The 21,657-nt window shown below is 41.5% G+C and overlaps 1 protein-coding gene across 1 annotated transcript in view; it reads left to right on the top strand.

Moving 5' to 3' along the window:
• Positions 1 to 318: 318 nt before the first annotated feature.
• The window catches only part of LOC145414681 (uncharacterized), a 49,044-nt gene continuing 27,705 nt past the window's right edge, over positions 319 to 21,657 (top strand). Inside the window, exons 1-10 of the mRNA XM_080284198.1 lie at positions 319 to 354; positions 625 to 746; positions 4,662 to 4,767; positions 5,634 to 5,726; positions 5,985 to 6,836; positions 9,774 to 9,874; positions 11,464 to 11,782; positions 16,415 to 17,142; positions 19,337 to 20,753; positions 21,124 to 21,202. Coding sequence (XP_080140324.1) covers positions 334 to 354; positions 625 to 746; positions 4,662 to 4,767; positions 5,634 to 5,726; positions 5,985 to 6,836; positions 9,774 to 9,874; positions 11,464 to 11,782; positions 16,415 to 17,142; positions 19,337 to 20,753; positions 21,124 to 21,202 — 3,838 coding nt within the window. The 5' untranslated portion in view covers positions 319 to 333. The remainder of the gene's footprint in view (positions 355 to 624; positions 747 to 4,661; positions 4,768 to 5,633; positions 5,727 to 5,984; positions 6,837 to 9,773; positions 9,875 to 11,463; positions 11,783 to 16,414; positions 17,143 to 19,336; positions 20,754 to 21,123; positions 21,203 to 21,657) is intronic.

Below are 21,657 nucleotides of genomic sequence, written 5' to 3'. Positions count from 1 at the left end.
TTTTTTTAATTTTTTTAAATTGTATTCTGGCTACTGCCAGACAATTTTGTTTAGCCGAGATGAGACTCTCGGGTTGAAGGGGTTGGAAACATTATTAGTTAATAGTTTTTGCCACATATTTTGCCAGGGGAACTTTCTCTTTTTTTGCATTTGTGATTTTTACAAGTGAGTTACCATAATACAGTGCCAGTATATAAGATGTGACATACCATTATACCAGGTACTCTATATTATTGTATAGTGGCTTATGACAGGGGTGACTTAGAAGATAACTTTATTTGCAGCTGGTTGAGGCCTCTGGGAACATTGCAACCATCCAGAACACTAACAGACATGGCCTCTGATGATAGCAAGGTACAGTATGTAGCTTTTGCGTTGACAGCAGATCCTCAAGATACATTACGGTACTCTCTCTCTCTCTCTTTTTTTTTTTTTTTTTTTTTCCATGCTGTGCCGTAGAAATTATCAGCCAGTTTTCCATACTTGTAATGCTGATTTGTTATTTTCCCCACTGTACCAGGTGTACGGAAAAAGTTGATATGTATATACAAGCTAAATTTTGCATTGACGACTTTGCTTATGAGAAACCAGACTAATGTAGCTTTGTGTTGTGCTTTACGAAAGGATGGACCGAATGAAGACCAGGACCTTAATCGACCGGTGTCGGCACAAGAAGTTCCAGGAACCTCATGGCATGTCCTGTGGACTGGTAATGGGCGTGTCTTCTTCTTCAACTCTGATACCAAGTATGTTTATTTTAACATTTTTCATTTCTGTTTGCTGACGCCTGAAAGGACAGTTTAGTGATAACTCTTTCATTTGGGTAACCCTAGACATTGGGAATTACTAATGGCCTTGGTTAGGAATCCCAGTCTTTATGACTCTTATGCCACTTAACACCAGCCATCTCCTATGGTATTTTACGCAGTAGTTGGTAAGTAATTAGCTGGTGTGGCCACTTTGTTACATTTCCACCCCGTAAAAAACAGACGAATCATGGACAGCCCCTGTACAGTAAAAGGATTCCTTAAAAGAGGAAGCCTGGCATTTTGATTGCCTATTATTTATTGTACGGTAAGTGACAGAAAATTAGCTACTCAGTACATTTTTAAAAAATGGAGAGTAGAGTGGCACAAAGAAGGAAAGTGGTAGATGTTGTGAAGGCCTTGATACAAAGTAAGGGTCTGATTACAGAAGCTGCAAGAGGACTTGATGAATGTGGACCAGTATCGTTGTCACCACATTGTTGACTCTGTGCTCAGTTGAACATGAAACTGGTGAACTGCAGATTGAACTTTTTCTTCTACAACCCCACCATTCTCCTTTTGATGTACCGGTATGGGGAATTGAAGAATGTATAACTTGGTAACGTTGGGTCTGGTTAGTACTTGGATGGGTGACCGCCTGGGAACACCAGATGCTGTTGGCATCCCTACGTCAAGTGGGGTTGGTGGAGGATTAGTGTCCCTCCCTGTAAAACAACTAACTCTAAGCCCTTGGCCACCCTGTCTGGGATACATGGCGTCTGGCAATGAATGAATGAATGAATGAAAAATAACTTGGTAGGTACATAATTGTCACTGCTTGAATGGCACTCCAACACCAGTGGAGTAAGAAAGTTGATGTGTCATAGGATAGGAATGTGCTTAAATCATATGGTTGGGTAATATAGAGAATGGATATGATAAATCTGAGGAAGTTTCTCCTAATATCATCTAGTATTAGCAGTGTGAAGAGAGTGTTGGATGTGAGTGGGATGTCTGTTGAGCAAGGAAGAGTGGCTGTGCATGATAAGAATGATTGGAGAGAAATTGTCAATGAATAAATGATGACACGGTCCTGAGAGGATATTCTCCCGCATTTGTTCTGATCAGCTGATCAGGTCAGGTGCGGGTAAGGGGATGGGTACATTATGATATGGCAGGGTAAACCAGCTCTGCTGTCGGGTCCTGCTGCGGATGCCGCTGATTGCACTGCCCAGCTGACCCTCGTGCAGTGTGGTGCGGTGAGAATCTGTCCTTTCTCCCTCTGGGGCTAAGATACGAATAAATGTGTGTGTTTGGATGAGTAAATTGGGAGTGTGTCATCCTGTCTCGGCTACCTCTTTTTCTTTGGGTCTTTGGGGGAATTCTAGGTGTATACTGTAGATAAATAGATTAGCAAAAGTAAATCATTTTCGTTCGTTTTTGTTTTTGAAGGCTCCAGCATGCTGCGTGCATCGGCCTTGGTCACCTAATGGTGTCTCCTTGTGCTTCTTGATCTCTGGCAGCTTCCCCATTTAGTCCCTTAACCCTTAGGTCACACTCAGTGACCTTGTCCCAGGTCTTTTTCGGTGTACGTCTCACTACCCCACCCTCAACAGTAATGCTTCTCTCTTTCTGCACTCAGTTACCATCCCTCATTCTCTCCACATGGCCAAACTATCTCAATCTACCTCTCCTCATCACAACACCAATACATTCCAGTCCCATCCTATCTCTCAACTCTTCCATCATAATCCTAGCTTCCTCAGGCCTTGCACTCAAGGATGCACTTCACATCCACCTAATCATTGCCATTTTTGTGTGTTTGAGCCTACGAATATCCTATATCTTTACTGCCGAGGTCTCGCTACTATACAACATTACACACCGAACACATGCCACATACAGAGATCCCTTAGCTTGGAGGGAGAGCCCTCTCATTGTCAGGAGAGGCAACATCTCCCTGAACTTCTTCCAACTACTCCTCTCTCTAGCCACAGAGCTAGCTCCTGTGCCACCTACAGCACATGTCTCCCAAATAACAAAACTTCCACACACTCAAGAGACTCACCAGCAAGTTTAGATCTCTCACTCCTGGCAATATCCACATGCTGTCCCCGACACCCCGCACACATGAAATCAGCATTATCTCTTAGTCTACCACTTATACTACTACATCTCTTATGCACCCACTTATTACAAACACTGCACAATATGGAATTGCTTCCCATGCCCTTCTGACAATGCACACATGGCCACTCTTCTTTGACAGTACAGCCCCCAGCCCTAGATACCATCGCTTTCATTTTATCTGCATTTACTCTTAAGCCCTTGTGCCTCATACCATCACTCCACTTCCTAAATCTTTCCTCTGCCTTCTTTCATTATTTGCAACAACACCAAATCATCAGCATACAACATCAACCACTGGAGTCCATTTCTGAAGTCACGTGAGAGGGCTTCAAGTACCATGATAAACAACAAGGGACTCAAGACTGACCCCTGATGCATGCCAACATTCACAGAATACTCATCACTCAAATCTCCATTCACCCTTACCTGGGTGTGAGCTCCCACATACATGGCCGTAATGACCCTAACCAGCCACTCTTCAATCCCAAGCTCTGTCATAGCTGACTTCACCACCTCTCCAGGGACTCTGTCAAATTTTTTCTCCAAAGCAACAAAAACAAAGTACAGTATAGCTCCCTTTTCTTTCCTATATATTTTTCTTGAAGTTTTCAAACAATGAAAATGGCATCAGTGGTCCCTTTGCTTTGCATAAACCCAAATTGCATCTCATCAATATTCACTCTTTCTTTAATCATACCTTCTAGAACTCTCTCCATTACCTTCATTATCTGGTGTAAAAGCTTTATGCCTCTATAATTTCCTCTTTCCAGGGGGAAAAAATTCAGGATGCAGGGATTATTGGATATTGCTTCTGATTCCTCCAGCCCCAGAGGGTCTTTGCTAAGTTAACTGGTATTACAGTAGAAAGGAAAAAATGATAAGAAAGATGTCTTCACTATTTGTCAAATGAAACATTTAGTGTGCAGAATGTTTACTTGTGGGAAGGAGCTTAGGATTTTGAATGCATTTTCTTTAATGCAGAAATAAGTAAGAATGGATGGGAGCCTGTGAATTTGGCCCTTATAAAAAAAAAAAAAAAAAAATGCATGTCCCATTTCACTGGACATTTTTGGGATACTTTACACCTGTGCTTTCAATTTTTATTTCTATTTGCTGTCTGCCTTGTTTGCCTTGTACTGTAGTCTAATGGTAACAGATTGGGTTAGCATGGTGAAAGGAACTGATAAATGATGAGGAGGATATTGAAAAAATTATCTTGTCCAAGGAAAATGAAGTATGTTATTTGACTGTTCACAACCATAGCTGTTTTAATGTACAGTAAACCCATGCTATAACAGAGTAATTGTGGGAAAGCCTGATCCGATAAAGCCAATAGTCTGATATATCCTATGGTCCCTCCCCCAGGTGGAATTTCAAGCACATTTGAAAATTATTGCATACAGTACCTAATTCTAGTACTGAAAATGAAAACTATACCCATTTTACACAAACTTGGCCCATAATTTTGCCCTTCTGCAGCTTATTTCACATCTTTGTCATAGCACTTCATCATGACTAGTATAGTATTGTATTACTACAGTCTGCCAGCACAACTTAGCAATTATGATGGGGAGAAGACAATTTCAGGGCAGTTTGGAGTAAAAAAAAAAAAAAAAGAGGGAAGTACATGTATTGCACCCCATTTAACAGATATTGTTTGTTATAGCCAACGGAAGTTCGATGGCCATCGTGGTGTCCATTATATTCAACATGCAGTCTATCGAAGTTTGTTAAAGTGAGAGTCTACTGTAATTAGTAATGCATGACTTTGTTTGTGTGTAACAGGACATCGGTGTGGGAGGTGCCTGAAGAGATAAATGGCCGGGAAGATGTAGAGGAGATGATGACAGTACCCCCACCAGAGGTAGTGGAGCTTGAGAAAAAGATCAAGGTAAGTGAGGAGTTCGAGAACTGTCTGGTTTATTATTGAAAATGACTGTGTGATGATCTAAGCAAGCCCCTGAGTTTTAATGCTCATTTATGCAGCACTCATGGTTGTTAGGTTTCATCATCCAGTATCGTACATTACAAATTGTCATTGTCAGTGATACAGAAAGTTAGACATGTTCTGTCATCGTCACATGTTTTCAAGATTAGTGTAAAAATGTTGGGACTTGGCTTCACTTTCACACACAGTCTTAATAATACAGTCCTTAGTCATCATCATCTGTGGACACCAGAATCGAAGAGAGTGTACTGAGATGGTATGGTTACGTGGAGAGAATGGATAATAGAGTGGTGAGCAAGGTATATCTAAGTGAATTTGAAGGAGGGAGGAGGCGAGATAGACCAAGGAGAAGGTGGAGGGATATGGCGGATGAGTGTGTGAGGAAGAGAAGTTTGGAAGTCGGTGAGGCAAGGGGGACTGACAAGAGGTCGAGCTGGTAGGATGAATATTGTGAGGAGAAGTGCATGATCTGGGATTTGGCACCCCATTTTAACATGGCAGTGTCTGGAATGACTCTGTCATATACGTTTATGTGAAGCTACAGAATGTAGTGAATGTTTCTGGCGTATCAGATGGAGCCAGGATTCCGGGGGCTTGAATGGTAAGTGAATGGAAGCGTGGTCCATGGATTGGGCAGATTTGGGATGTCTGGACGTTGCTATTCCTCACCCTGCCCTAGGGTGGGAAAGGAAGTCTGGATGATGATGATGATGATGAAATGCATGTGTTAAGAATTGAGTGAGACCGAGGATTTGATGTTTTCCTCCCCTGATTATTATGAATGTTGATTTTTATTTATCTTCTTACAGAGAAAAGAGAGCAGTGGCATAAAACAAAAACAGGAAGAAAAGAAGAAACAGGAAACAGAAAACAAGGATAAGAAACAGGGAGCAGAAAACAAGAAACAGGGAACAGAAAACAAGAAACAGGGAACAGAAAATAAGGATAAGAAACAGGGAGCAGAAAACAAGAAACAGGGAACAGAAAACAAGAAACAGGGAACAGAAAACAAGAAACAGGGAACAGAAAACAAGAAACAGGGAGCAGAAAACAAGAAACAGGGAACAGAAAACAAGAAACAGGGAACAGAAAACAAGAAACAGGGAACAGAAAACAAGAAACAGGGAGCAGAAAACAAGAAACAGGGAGCAGAAAACAAGGACAAGAAACTAGGAATAGAAAATAAGAACAAAAAACAAGGAATAGAAAACAAGGACAAAAAACAGGGAACAGAAAGCAAGGATATGAAAAAGGTAATAGAAAACAAAGACAAGGAACAGGGAACAGAAAACAAGGACAAAAAACAGGGAATAGAAAACAAGGACAAAAAACAGGGAATAGAAAACAAGGATAAGAAACAGGGAATAGAAAACAAGAACAAAAAACAGGGAATAGAAAACAAGGACGGTAAACAGGGAATGCAAAACAAAACTAGGAAGCTGGGAACTGAAAACAAAGGCATGAAGCAGGGAACAGAAAACAAGAAACAAGAAAAAGGGAATCAAGACAAGGAAAAAGAAGACAGAGAAACCGTGGACAAGAAGCAGGAAGAAGAGAGAAGCAGCATTACACAAGAAAATGAAGTTGAAGACATGGAACTAGAAGAAGAGACTAATGAGGAGGAACAAGGCAAAGAAAACATTGACGAAAAACAAAAGTTAGAAAATGAAGACCAAGAAAACAACAACAAGAAAGAGGAAAAGGAAAGCGGTAGTGTGAACCGAGAAAAGAAAATTCAAGGCAAAGAAAACATTAGCACGGAACAGGAAAAAGAAAGCAGCAGCATGAGGCAGGAAAAAGAAAATCAAGACAAGGAAACTGACAGCAAGAAACAGGAAAAAGAAATCAGCAGTATGATACAAGGCAAAGGAAACAGAGGAACGAAACGAGAAGTTGGCGGTAAAATAAAAGAATCTGTTAAAAAGGTAGAGGAAGACGCTGCTCACAAGCGGGCAACTATACCTCTTGAGGAACGGAGGCTGGAGTTTAAAGAACTCTTGGTGGAAAAGAATGTGAGTAACTTTTTATTAATCTTAATCACAGTCTTTGCCCATCTCCTCTCAGCATGCTTACATGCACTTTCAGTTTGTTTATGTGATATTCTTGGAGTGCATAGAGTGACTGGAATAGGTAGGTACACAGTGATTTAGGAAAACCTGTAGTAAATGGATTCTGTTGAGAATAAGTTTGAAGAGAATGGTCATTTGGAGAGAATAGATGTATATACTGAATGTAGGATGATTGTTGCTGTTGCAACCCCAGGTTTGTCTGAACATGAACCCAGTGGACTAAAGGAATGTAGCCATTTCAGTCATTCACACCCAGAAGTCTTCTGTGGAGGTTGCGTTGAAGGACTGTTTTGGTTGCGTGGATAGATAAGTAGATAGATAGGATGATGAAATAGGTATATATGAGTGAGTTTGAAGGTTTGAGTTGGCATAGTACTAGAAGCCAAGAAGGTGGTGGTAGTAGTAGAAGTAGGGGTAAGAAGTAGTAGTAGTAGTTAGTAGTAGTAGGCCTCAGTCTGTCTAACCAGACAGACCCATCAGCCACAGGCAGATAATCACCCCAGCAAGGCTGTCATGTGCAGTAAACTGATGTTCTCACGTGGTGAATGGTGCCTTGCCACAGCAAGGTTTGTACGAGAATTTGAAGGGTTGATTTTTGGATGAACGTAACATGTGCATCTCTACATCCAGTTAACAGGAGCACCATAGTAGGCTCCACGTCACCTCAAGAAGGTGGATGAATTTAGTAGGTAAATAGAGTGTGATAATGAGCTGACAACAGTAATAAGGCTGAGATTAAATTGGTTGGATGAAGTCTATACATTAAGCTCATGTCAGAGATTTGCCACCTCTTTTAACTTGACACATGGCAGAATGAATACTGTATCCAGCAGGTGTATATGGAGTTATGCATGTAAGATTAGCGAATGATTGTGTGGTAGCTTCACTGGACCTCTGTCTATCTATCTATCTATTGTCAGATGCCTCAGTCCCATAAGGGGTGACCACAAACAAATCTCCTCCATGTTGCCTTGCTCCCAGCTCACACCCCCTCCACTTCATCCCTTCATCTCTTCCTCTGCCTCCCCTTCCCTCTCCTCCACTGCTCCTCACTCGCATACACTCTTCTCGTTAGTCTCTCGCTCTCCATCCTCTCCGCATGGCGAAACCACCTCAGTGTATTTCTCCTAATGGTTTCTAGGACTTCAACATCCACACCACAATGCTCCTTCATGTCCTTATTTGTCAGTCTGTCTCTTCATGTAACTCCAGATACTCATCATCATCCGGACCTCCCTTCCCACCCTAGGGCAGGGTGAGGAGTAGCAACGTCCAGACAGTCCAAATTTGCCCAATCCAGTGGGCCACGCTTCCATTCGCTCACCATTCAAGCCCTCGGAATCCTGGCCCTATCTGATACGCCAAAAACATTCACCGTATTCTGTAGCTTCACATAAACGTATCTGATAGAGTCAATTTCCTTCATACAGGGGAATAATTATACTTAATTTCCAATCCTCCTTGACTCTACTATCCTCCCAGGCCAATCTGCACATCTTCCATATCCATTCTACTGCCATCTCTCCCCCATGCATCAGTATGTCACCTCACATTCCATCAATTCCTGGGGATTTCCCCTTTTTGACTCTTTTCAGTACTTCCATTACTTCCATCCTACTGATTTCTTCTCGTCTCACCTCCCTCCTTCTCCCAGCCATTCCCCAGCCACTTATACTCGCATTACTTTCGTTCTCTGTGTTCAACAATCCTCAAAGTGTTCTCTCCATCTGCTTACTTTTTCTCCCTTCTCCACTAGCAAGCTACCATTTTTTTCTTTCACTCCCAGACTTACTTCTTTATCACCCTGTCTAACTCTACCTCTTTCCAGAACATTTTCTTACATTCCCCCCCACTTTACACTCAAATTCCTTCCAATTCCTCATCCACTTGCTTCTTGCTCTCTCTCTCTCTTTCTCTCTCCCTCTCTGACTAATCTTTTCACCTCTCGTCCCTTTTACATATAACTCTCTCTTCCTCTTATCAGAATCCTCCACGCCCCTGTTTCTCATCCGTTCACTATATCCTTTCTTCTTTTGCGCCACAGCTTGTCTCACCTCTTCATACTACCATGGTGTTCCTTGCACCCCCTTTCGTCGTCTCTTCACCCCACACACCACTTCACATGCTGCACAGATTTCTTTCATGAATATCTTGCACATACCTTCCACATCCCCCATTTGCTCCAGATCATATTTACGCAATCGCTCCTCCACTTCTCTCTTATATTCTGCCTTTTATCCATCCTCTTACAGCTTTTCTGTCCTTCTTGTATCGACTACTTCCTCCTGTCTTTCCCCTCTCCTACTCCTCCGTTTCATTTGAACCTTGACTTTCACTGGGCATGCTATTGATTATTCGCTCACTTTTGTACGATACTGTACTTTGTACTTTCTGTTTCCGTTCTGGATCATGCTTCATTGTATCTGAACACTATTCCGTAATCTCAAAATTCAGATGTGGAAGTAACTTGGGTATTGAGGGGATAGCTTGAAGGATATTAAATGGGATAACATGACTTCGGCAGAGTAAGGAAAAACTAATGGGACTGGCCTCCATGCTCATCAACTAATTATGAAAGTCTGTAATAATTTATTTTTGAAGAGCTACCAGGATTGCATGACACATCTGAATTTGAAGTAAACTTGATTTTTTTTTTTTTTTTTTTTTTAGCATGCTTTTAAGTGTCATTCCTGCTTGTGACTCAGATCAGAGTACAGTACTGTAATGGAGTCGAATATTAGCATATTACAGTCAATAGGATTGCAAGTTTCTCATGCAAAATTGAGTTAATTTTCAGTCTTGGTTATTTCACTGGCATTTCAGTGTGCTTGTAAATCAACATGTAAATCTTAGTAATTCCATTCTTTTCTCTCCCTACAGGTGTCACCTTTTACTACATGGACAAAAGAATTATCAAAAATTGTGTTTGATCCTCGGTATCTTCTGCTTACCTCGAAGGAGAGGAAAGAGGTTTATGATCAGTAAGTCTTTTTGTGAAATTGTTTAATAAAATGACACTGCCAGTATGAACATTTTTCAGTGTTGATGAAGTGATGATTGTAGGTCAGAGTGCCCACTGTTCACTCACTCAGTGTTGTTGTTCTTGCTAAACCCCAGTCTGTCTGGCCAAGCAGATCCAGTTACCACAGGTAAGCAACTGCTTCTGTGGGGCCATTCTGCTGGTGCAGCACAGTACATACACTGTGTATGAAACCAGTGCCTGCCTATGGTTGACAGTATCTTGCCAGTTGTAAATCAGGGTCCTTCCTCATGGCAAGGTGCAGGGAAATATAGTATGGGGAGCTTTGGCCCCTGGGTGGATGTTGAACCGGCTTTGCACTGCTCTGAGTACATAGCGCCACCTCATGTAGGCAGCTCATCAATGCTGTAATGCCTGCAGGTGACTGTGTGAGTTATAAACCAGTTAGTTTCCTGTAACCCAGGAAACTGCTGTTGGGTGGTAACCATATAAACCAACAAGTGGATGCCTGGCCAACTAAATGTGGCCCATAGTGGTTAAAGTCTGTGGAATAGTTAGGGTTTATTGTTCATGTAATGGCATGGGGGGCCAGGAACAGTTGTTTTTGCCTTAAATGTCTAGATTATGTAAGCCTTCTGCCAGACCCCATGCTTGTGTTGGGGGCAATAAAGAATTGGATAATGGTGCTGCAAAATTAAAGAAAATCATGAAAAAAAGAAAAGTATGAAGATTCTCAAAGTTTGATATGAAGAGTGAGAAATACAATAGTGGAAAAGTTTTTTATTTTATTTTTTTTATTTTTTTAATGGATTTGTGAGAAGCCAGGTTTAGAAGATGATGAGGCATGAGAATTTTATAGGGGATCGAGTTGGTTGGATGACTTATATACAAAGGAACCCATGACAGAGGCTTTTGTAACTTGATTGATGAGGGATCGACTATCTGGCAGGCCTGTGTTGAAGCGCATCTACCGATATAAAGAAAAACGCAAATACAGTATATGCATATGGTTAGGTCTGCGAAGTTGAGCCAAGATTATGAGGTCATGAATGGGTGTGTAGCACTCATTCACACACCCACTTTCATACTGCCAACTTCAACCCATCCTCTAGGAGGAAAAAAGGTCCAGGTGATGATGATATTTTAATAGATTGATTAATCTGTACCAGATGTTTAAGTGGACTGAGATTTTGAGGTGTGAATGTATGTGCCAGTTGTGTCAGAGGGTTAACATTTTTTAAAATGAAGTTTTATACTTATTAGCCCCTTGCATCAGTTGACAGTGTGATGGTTTATTCTTGCTACCTCAATATTTACAGTTGATTTTATTCATTTTAGAGGAGACTTATAGTGAAGGGATCATTAACCATTTATCTGACAAATGATTACTAAGGCATTCATCTGCGGCTAATGGAAGATAGTTTTATTCAGTTGAGGAAAAGCCCTACCTTGTAAAGGGTTAGAAGCTGTTAGACCTGAGTTTGAAAACTCCTAAAATGAAGAAAATTGTAGAAGTTAGCAAGAACAAAATAATACATCACTAGGTTGAAGAGATAAATCATTGTATTATCAAAAGCATTGTTTATCCAGGTATGTGAAAGAAGCAAAAAACCAGAGGAAGCTTAAGCTGGAAGAGTTGAAGGAGTCATTCCGTCAACTGCTGGAGGAGGCCGGGGTTGGCTGGCTGTCTTCGTTCACTGAATTTGCATCCAAACACCGAAAAGACAGTCGATTCCAGAACCTGCAGGACATGTTTGTGCCAGAACGCGTCTTCAATGAGTATGTGGTAGACCTGCATAAGAAGGAGCTGCGACTAAAGGAGAAACAGAGGAAAGAAGAGGAACAGAGGAAAGAAGAGGAGGAACGGAAGCAAAGGGAGGAGGAAGTGATTGAGGTTGAGGTTCCACAGGTGAGTTAAAAGAGTGCATATTCATAAAGCATTGGCACTTTCCAGCAGTCAGGCATCTGGATTTGGTAGTTTTTAGCAGTCAGGCATCTGGGTTCTTATTTTTGGAGTATGGCATATGATATGGCCAAACATTTGTTACACAGACAGTTCTTGTTACCAGTCATAGACGAGTTCAACATGTGAACTCTTACCACTTTGCCTGTTCTGTAAACTGGGAGAAACTGGTAACTAGCTTGATAACTAGCACAGGAACTTACACCAAGTGCTCTCTATAAATTTTGTTAACTTGATAGCAAGAAAAGATGATCGAAGCGGCAGGTTTATATGTGGACTTACTGTAGCCTATATGAGATGCTCCGGGCCATAGTTTATTGTAGGACAGAAAAACGAAGGTAAAGTTCATCAAATCTCGGAAGGAATTTATGTTTCGGCCCCTCATTTAATCCTACAAAATTCTTCTTTACTTGCATTGGCTCCTAGTAAGAGCCAGGATTGAGTTTATTTTTAATGAGTTGCAAGACTCATAATTACTGTATAGCGAACCTTTGTAGCTAGTTGGAATATTGTCTCCTCTCACTATACATTCAGGTGTTGCTTTGCCTAGTGGTGTTGATCCCCTGTGGCACGAGGAACTTAGAGTAGTAGGGGAGTGCCCTTATGCATCACATGCCTTTTCCTACACACCACCAAGATTTTTTAATAAGGTACCCATGTCTGTAAAGCATGCACATTTGTGGAGTCATTGAGGAAATAATTCAACACTTTTCTTGGAAGCTTATACTCTTTTAAATGATGTGGTACCTAGTTGGATGAATATAGAGTTTAATATGGCCACTTATTAATGCAGTACAACTTATGAATTTATATATATATATATATATATATATATATATATATATATATATCTATCTATCTATCTATCTATAGCCCGACGCCCTAATCCCGCAAAGGGTTGCCGCAGACAAAACACCTCCAAGTCGCTCTGTCACCCACCATTTGACTACCCTCCCCCCAACTCACCCCCCCCTCCTTCATATACCTCTCAACTCCATCCCTCCACCTCATCCTCGGTCTACCTCTCCCTCTCCCTCCCTTCACCTCACCTACATACACCCTCTTAGTCGGTCTTTCATTCTCCATTCTCTTCACATGTCCAAACCACCTCAGTGTATTTCTCCTAATCTTCTCAACCACATCCACCCCACATCGTTCCTTCACTTCTTCATTCGTCAACCTGTCCCTCCATGTCACTCCACATGCTCCTCTCAAGTAACTTATTTCCACTGCTCTCACTCTTGATTTGTTCCCCTCTTGCAAGGTCCACGCCTCGCTTCCATACGTCAGGGTAGGGATCACAATACTATCATGCAGTGACTTCTTAACTTCCATACTCACCTCCCTATTTCTCATCACTGCTTTCAGTGTACCAACAACCTTCCTTCCCTGCTGTACCCTTTCACGCACTTCATCCCCCAAAGTTCCATCCTTACTCATCACACTACCCAAGTACTTGAATGCACTCACATTCTCCATATCCTCACCATCCAACCTCACTGCACAATCTGTGACTTCATTCCTCTCAAACACCATAACTTTACTTTTGTTTACATTAACTTTCAGATTCCTCCTCCTACACACTGTCCCAAATTCATTCACCAAACCTTGCAACTCCCATTCATCTTCACTCAACAGTACTGTATCATCAGCAAACAGCAACACCGGAAGCTTCCAAATCTCACCCTCATTCATTAGAGCCACCCCCACATCCACTGTCCTACCCTGCACCTCCTTTACAACCCCATCCATGTATATATTAAACAGCCATGGAGACATCACACAACCCTGTTTCAGTCCCACATTGAGATCAAAGAACTCACTCAGCTCACCATCCACTCTCACCGTAACCCTAGCTCCCTCGTACATACTCTTCATAGCACTCAACAATTTCCCCTCCACTCCGTATATTCTTAATACCTTCCACATACCTTGCCTGTCATAAGCTTTCTCCAAGTCCATGAAGGCAGCATACACTTTCCTTCTCTTCTCTAGATACTTCTCCACTAAACACCTTAGAACAAATATCTGATCTACACACCCTTTTCCCTTCCTAAATCCCCCTTGTTCTTCTCCAACTAGCTCCTCTGTCATATGCCTAACCCTATCAGTGAGTATTCTACCATATATTTTACCAGTCACACTAAGTAGGCAAATACCCCTATGGTTACCACAAACTTCTCTCTCTCCTTTTCCTTTGTATAAGGGAACAATTATACCTGATTTCCAGTCCTCTGGAACCCTTCCCTCATCCCAAGCCAATCTACACAACTTCCATATCCACTCCACAACAATCTCACCCCCATACCTAAGCATTTCACCACACACTCCATCAATTCCTGGGGCCTTTCCCAACTTAATATTCTTCATCGCTTCCACAACTTCCGCCTTACTGATTTCTTCCTCCCTCATCTCTTCTTCTCCCAGCCATTCCCCAACCACTTATACTCGCACTGCTCTCACTCTCTACATTCAACAAATCCTCAAAGTGCTCCTTCCATCTCCTCAGTTTCTCTCTCTTCTCCACCAACAATCTATTATTCCTATCTTTCACTCCCCTACTATTTCCCCTTTCACACTGCCTTACTTTCTTTACCTCCTTCCAAAACAATTTCTTACTCTCCCTCCATATATATATATATATATATATATATATATATATATATATATATATATATATATATATATATATACAGTAAACCTCGATTTAACGGCATTTATTCTAACGGCAACCCCAAACTAATGGCACAAATCTCCCGAGGAATATTTATGCAAAAAAAAATTTTTAAATTCCCCCCAAATGGGTAAAAAGTAGAAAGAAATTCTAATGTGGCGGGCACCACGTGCATCTCGATCGCCTGTTTGCAGAGTCCTGCCAACCGGGTATGTTTATGCTCACTCAGTCTTCCTCCCGCCTAGCCTGACCCCAAAGTGAAAAATCACATGGCACTTCTTATGAGGTTTGCCGAGGATACGATGGTAAATCGGAACAGTAACGTGGTAAAATTGCCGACGATACCACGGGCATTTGGAATTCATCTGGATGGATTCCTGCCGAGGACACGGCGGGCAAAACAGTGTGACCAAAACCCAGGCAATTCGACAGAGAATATATCGTACTACAGCACTGAACATTTAGCCTAACACTGAATACTTATTAATATTTTAGAATAAATATCAATCATTTTGAAACTCTTATAAAGAGTTAATATTTCCTATACCTAGGAAACTGTGATGTTAAAATAATCACGTGTTTACAACTGAGGACTCCACTGCAGCTAGACGTACTGCTACCAGTCGCCACCTGAAAACATCACGACAACAACTCCTGGATAATGTGATGTGATGTATACTTCTCATCGGCATGTGTACCTGTTTGTAAACAAAGTTGTTTCTTATTCTCTACTGAGTCAGCAACAGCAATCACTTTCCACTGTCGCGAGACCGGGCTCTGGCAACACTGTGAGAAGCATGTCCTTTGCCGAGGATACGAGGAACGTGTGTGATAGTGTCCAAGTTTTGTTCCACTTAAACCTTCCTCGGCTGTTCCTGATACGAAGTACAGTGTGATACCCTCTTAACTTACCTGGATGACTGTACTTACCTGGATTACTGTACAGTACTTTACTACAATACAACACACCTACCTGCTTTCTTTTGTTCATAATATAAATTTTTTTTATTGATTTTGTATGTCTGCACATGTTTATATGCTTAAAAATGTGTAAAAATGTGTTAGTGTGAGTTCTGGGGGTATCAATAGGTGTAAGCCCCAATCTAACAGAGTTTCGTTTTTTTCAGCATGCTCAGGGCCTTCTAGGATGCCGTTAAATCGAGGTTTTACTGTATGTATATATATATATATATATACATATACATACATACACTGTATATATATTTGCTCCTCTGGACCTTACATACCCTGCCTTTGGGTGGGAAAGGTGTGGATGATGACAGTGAAGATTATGATGATGATAATGAAGATTAATATAATTACTGGTAATGTTATTAATAGCACTGCAGTATATAAGACATGTTGTGGCCATATGGAGAGAATGGTTGTAAATAAGTGGGTATAATGGCTTTAAGACTTTGATTTTTTTAGGAGATGTAGTAGACCAAGATAAAGGTGGATATAGAAGGTAATTGAGTGTGTGAGAATTCTAATGGCTCACAGCAGATGGAGTTAGTTGGATGTCAGGTGACAGTGGATAGTTAGTTAAATGAATTATCTCGGGAGAAGCACATAACAAGGGTTTGGTACCCTCTTTTAACATGGTGGTAGACAGATTGTCTCTTATCTGACAGATAGCATAAAGTAAGCGCATCCATTAAAAAGAAAAAAAAAAGGGAGGGGGGGGGGAGATGGTTTTGCATGTGAGGAGAAGTCGAGATTCTGGGGGCTTCATTGAGTATGTGGCCCATTTCACTGGGCATGCTGTTAGCTAGTTTTCCATCTGTTGTATTTTTCCCTTTCTTTTGCTTTTTCAACCCTACCGTACCCTGTTCTTAGGTGGGAGAAAAAGGGATTGGGATGTTTATGGTGGATTAATTATTCAGTATTGATTTCATTTTCAGAAGAGCCCAGAAAATTTTCCAGTGGTGGATTTAGCAGAAGAAGAAGATGTGTCAGGATCAAGAGATAAAGCCTTGAAAACAGCTGAAGAACCAAAGCCTGGCCTATTAGAAAGTAATGATAATGCTGCCAAAAAAGAAGAGTGCAAGGAAAAAGAGTTGTCAAGTAAAGATGATGCTGTTTTGAATGGTGAGGCAGGCAAGGATCCGGAACTACCCCAGAAAGATAGCAATCCAGATAATGATGGGGATATAGAAAAAGAGCTGCCAAGGAAAGGTGGTGGCAACGTAGATGATGATGATGATGATTATGATGCTATTAATGGCAAAACAGGCAAGGAGTCAGGAGTGGCCCAGAAAGATGGCAATCCAGATTATGAAGGGGATGTTTTAGAGCTGATGGTATATGATTTTGAAGGCTTTTCCTCTGACGAAATTGAGACCCATGGGACAGGAAGAGCCAATAGAGCTGATAGAAAAAAGAGACTGAGTCAAAAGGAGACAACAGAAAGCAGATTGGAGCAAGAAGAGCAAACGGACTTAAGTGAAGATGCAGGAGATTCTGAAAATGAGCATAGGGAAAGAAGAGACTGGAAGAAAAGCTCTGAGAAGCATGAGGAGACAAGTGAAAAGAGACTGGAGCGAGGAGAGGAAATGGAAGTAAGCAAGGATGCAGAGGACACTGAAGCTGAGTATAGGGAAAGAAGGAACTGGAAGCACAGCTCTGAGAAGTAAGTTGTAGATGTAATAGCTATATTGTAAGTTTAACACTGCTGATAATGCACATGCATGTACGTATGCATGCACATACACACGCATGCAGGGAGCTGCATTTGGGTGAAAAGACCTTTGCATGCTAACAGGGTGAGTGATCTCTGAACATGAGCATAATGTACACCTTTTAAAAGGCTATTTTCCATGCTTGTGTCAGTTTCCTTCACTTGATGGCTTCTTTCCAACCTGCAGTATTTCCCAATCATCCTGTCATGTTCCAAACTCTTAGGTCCTTCCCAGGAGATAGACATACGTTTTCCTTGGTCTCCCTGTAAAAGTACAGTACCCTTGCGTCCAGTACGGTATTTTTGTCAGACAGAACTGCCGTACTGGACAAACAACAGACCTTATGGGAAAAGTGAATAATGTCAGACAAGCCTTGATAAAGTCCCCCCTGAATTCAACTTAACTACATTTTGACACAACTAAGATTTTACCAACCTTTAAGGTGAGTGGTGAGGGACTTGGAGGGGAAGGGGGAAGGGTTTCTGAGGCTGTAGGAGGTCCTACTGACCCCCTGAAGGAGGGCCTTCAGGATCCTGAGGAGGCCTGTCTGCCTTAACCTCCCTCATAAATCCCTCAAAGTCACACACAGATATTGTCGTTTTCATCATCAGGGAAAAGTGCAACACTGCAGTGTGACTGGCACACGACACTTGTCATGAGGAAGGTGCATTGGACTAGCGCGGCAGTAACAGGGAAACGTTCCTTGGTGTTTGCCATCTTCCCGCGCCCAGGCGGGTAATAGCACTGGATGCAGAACGTCAGTACTAGAGAAGAACTCTTTGGATTTGGCCCACTTTGTGCAGCCGATCCGTACTAGCCCAACAAATCTGTACTACAGTAATGAATTATTTTACTTTTTTACCGCCCGTACTGGACGAGAATAGTACTGGACAAACGCGTACTGGATGCGAGGGTACTGTACTCTCATTTACAGTAAGGTTCATGCTGCACCCTACCCAAATTACACTGGTCTCTCACTGTTCTTGGGTGTTAGGGTACGCAAACCTCCATGAATTGAGAATTTCCATGAATGATTATAACCCCCTCTAACGGGCCCCCCTATAGCCATTTTGATTAAATTTTGTGGGAGGGTGGGCCTTGGGCCAAGGAAGAAATTATTAAATTTTGGGGCGGATCTGGATCCAGAGTATCCCACAAAATGTCTACAAAAGTTCTCAATGAATTTCAGTGAAATTTTCTGGAAAGATGGGCCATGGACCAAGAAAGAAGTTATTAAATTTTGGAATGGATCTGGATCCAGATCAAGACCCTATATCCACGGATCTGTTGGCAGTACTACTCAAAAAGTTATGAACGGATTTTGATGAAAATCTGTGGAAGGGTGAGCTAGTGAATTTCAATGAAATTTTGTGGAACGGTGGGCCATGGACCATGAAAGAACTGATAAAATTTGGGGGCGGATCTGAATCCTTTTTATGGCATTGGCGGAGGTGTGCGCTCTCTGAGTGTTTTCTTGTTAAATTATGCAATTGCCTAAAATCTTTGCGGTACCCCCAAACATCAAGCTCTCTTTAACTCCTTTGTCCATGGACTTTATTATTCCACATCTTTCATGTTATCTTGTATCCTATCCACTCTCCACACTGCACACATTTCTCAGTGACCTCATCCCAGTTACTCCTGTCCTTGATATTTCTCTCTCTCTCCCTCGCCCCATATGCTAATGTACACATTAAAATTCTATAATTTAGTCATCTTGCAAGTGTCATACCCAGAAAGTGGTTATTAAATAAAATTAGACTTTTATGTTTTTGGCATAAGATAGGTGGTTACCATTGACCCCCGAAGGTACTACCTTGAGAGTGAAATGTGACAACTATCTGGGGCACTAACCACAAGTCATAACTCTCAGGGAAGAAATATTACAGCCACGAGTGAAGAGTCAAAGTGTCCAAGCTAAGACATACATTGTTACAAATCTTATAACACATCTCAGATTCCCTCTATTCCCTACAGTTTCCAGTAACTTTATTGTGAAATAATTAGCAGATTTTGGGACATGGTTAGTTTTCAGCCCATAGAAAGCATCAGCTATACCATTCTGAAACATGTATGGGGATTCTCGTAGGAAGAAGCATGGTCATTAAACTGATTGACTGATACTTTGTTTATCTTTGCATTCAGATTGGAGTCAGAAGCAAGATCAAGATCACAGTCAGAATCAAGATCAAGATCACAATCAAAATCAAGATCAAGATCACAATCAAAATCAAGATCAAGATCACGAGAACGTGATTCAGTTGAGCGAGAACGTTCTCTAGAACGATGGTTAAGAATACGAGAAAGGGAAAGGAATAATCACTCTAGAAAGTCAGAGGAACGGAGGTTGCAGGAACGTAAAGAGAAAGAACGGAAGCTGAGGGAAGTGAGGGAGCAGTCAGAAGAGCGAAGAAAAGAGGAAGATCGATTAAGAGATAGGAGAAGGAGAAGGTCAAGAGAAAGGTCAAGAGAACGAAGATCATCGAGAGAGCGAAGATCATCAAGAGAATGGTCAAGAGAGCGAAGAATGCCGAGAATAAGCTCAAGAGAAGAAAGATTATCGAGAGAAAGCTCAAGAAAAAGGTCAAGGGATCGAATAGTATCAAGAGAAAGGTCAAGAGAGCGAAGAGCATCAAGAGAAGACATGAGAGAGCGAATAACATCAAGAGAGCAGAGAGTACCAAGAGACAAGAGAGACAGCAATTATGATATTCGTGGTGCTTCCCTTTTGAAAAACAGACACAACTATGAAAATTTTAGTAGGATAGAGAAGTTTGAACTGTATGCAAGAAGACAGCGTGCTTTGAAAGAAGCAAAGATTAGATTTAATGAAGCCAGGGTAAGTAGAAAGAGGGAGGCTTACATGGAGTATGAACAAGCTAAGGCAGATTTTGAGGACTTGAAATACTATTTATGGATGGAGGAAGTAAGGAAAAGAGGCAGCAACCCAAATATGGTGCCAAGTCCTTTTAACATTAAAGCTCCTGGTGGTATTGGAAGAAATTCTCATAGTGAGAGGGGGTCACATACTTCTGATATAACTGGTAGTGATGATAAGACTGTGGTTCCAATGGAAATTGATGAAGATTTTGGAGATGAAGGAAATTACTTTGATTTTTTGGCATCCTGTGGTGTCAAAAAAGATGAACTATTGAAGGAAGCAAATAAAACTGGTCAAGTGAATACTGAACTGAGGAATTTGATTTTAATGTCAAATAATGCTGCAGTTGGTACTGGCCATATGCAGAGTGTGCCACCAGTTGGACCATTGCCTCACCAAGTACCTAATATCCCACTACCAAGTGGACCATTCCCTCCACCACTAGTTAATGTTGTACCACCAGGATTAGGACCATTTCCTTTGCAAATGCCTAATTTACCACCACCAGGATTTGGACCATTCCCTCAAGTGCCCAGTATACCACCACCAGGTGGACCATTTCCTCGCCAGACACAGTCAGGAGGAGGGATGGTTTCTGGCCAAGCACCTAAGAAGCCACCAGAAGAAGATCTTTGTACTATTGTCAGGAGACAGCTGCCCTTCAAAATTAGCAAGGTTGATGTAAGTGCACATGCTATTTTCTCATTTACCTCACTGGTTGATACCTTGCTTTCATTTGGAGCTCCCATACAGGGGCTGATCACAGCAGAAGTGTTTCCTGGTTGCCATCTCCTTTTACAATCTCAGCCATTCATTACCAGTTCACAGGCCAGCTATTTGTCCAACTACTGTATTTTTCTTCCTTGTAGTTGGAGCTCCATATCTGACTAGTTTACCTGGTGTCCACATTGATGAGATTGGTTCCACTCAGTGTAGTTAAATGGTGGTGTTACATCAACCCTCCATCCCCCCCCCCCCCTCTCTCTATCTCTGTCTAGTTTGGATAATGACGGTGATTCTTTTCCTTGGTTGCGTGTGTTGTGGCTGTCAGGCTGAACTGCGACCATTCTACGAGGAGATTGCACTGGCACAGCAGTTGTTGGAGGAGAGAGAAGACTGTCTCATAATTGGTGAGTCTGTTTGAGCTTGCTGGGGAGACAGTGCCCATTTAAGCCAGGGATAGATTCAGACACCATACTTTCATTAACTTAGGACACTGTCTTGCTGAATAGGACAATACCACAGCACTGCATTATTTCCATAACACTTTTACTTGACTAGTATCATTTTCTGCTGTTGATGTATCGCTACAGCTCAGCATATAAGATGACGAAATGGCAATTTTGGGCCAGGTTAGAGTGAAAGCACTATAATTATTTGGCTTTATAGGTAATACTGGAATTATTATAGACAATCTTTTTGCAAACTGTTCTCTCATAGCAGAAATTGAATGTCATAAAATGTACAGTACTATACTTACAACAAGGACGTACATTATTGCTATTTTTTCTTAATCGTAAGTGCAGAGGTACAGAAGTCATAAAGAACAATGCGGTGCTTTTTGTTAACAAAAACACAACTTGTG

The sequence above is a fragment of the Coenobita brevimanus genome, chromosome 100 (genome assembly GCF_032717465.1).
Source record: "Coenobita brevimanus isolate Jiangsu-jjx chromosome 100, ASM3271746v2, whole genome shotgun sequence".
Classification (NCBI taxonomy): Eukaryota; Metazoa; Arthropoda; class Malacostraca; order Decapoda; family Coenobitidae; genus Coenobita; species Coenobita brevimanus.
This window is presented reverse-complemented; position numbering and strand designations above follow the sequence as displayed.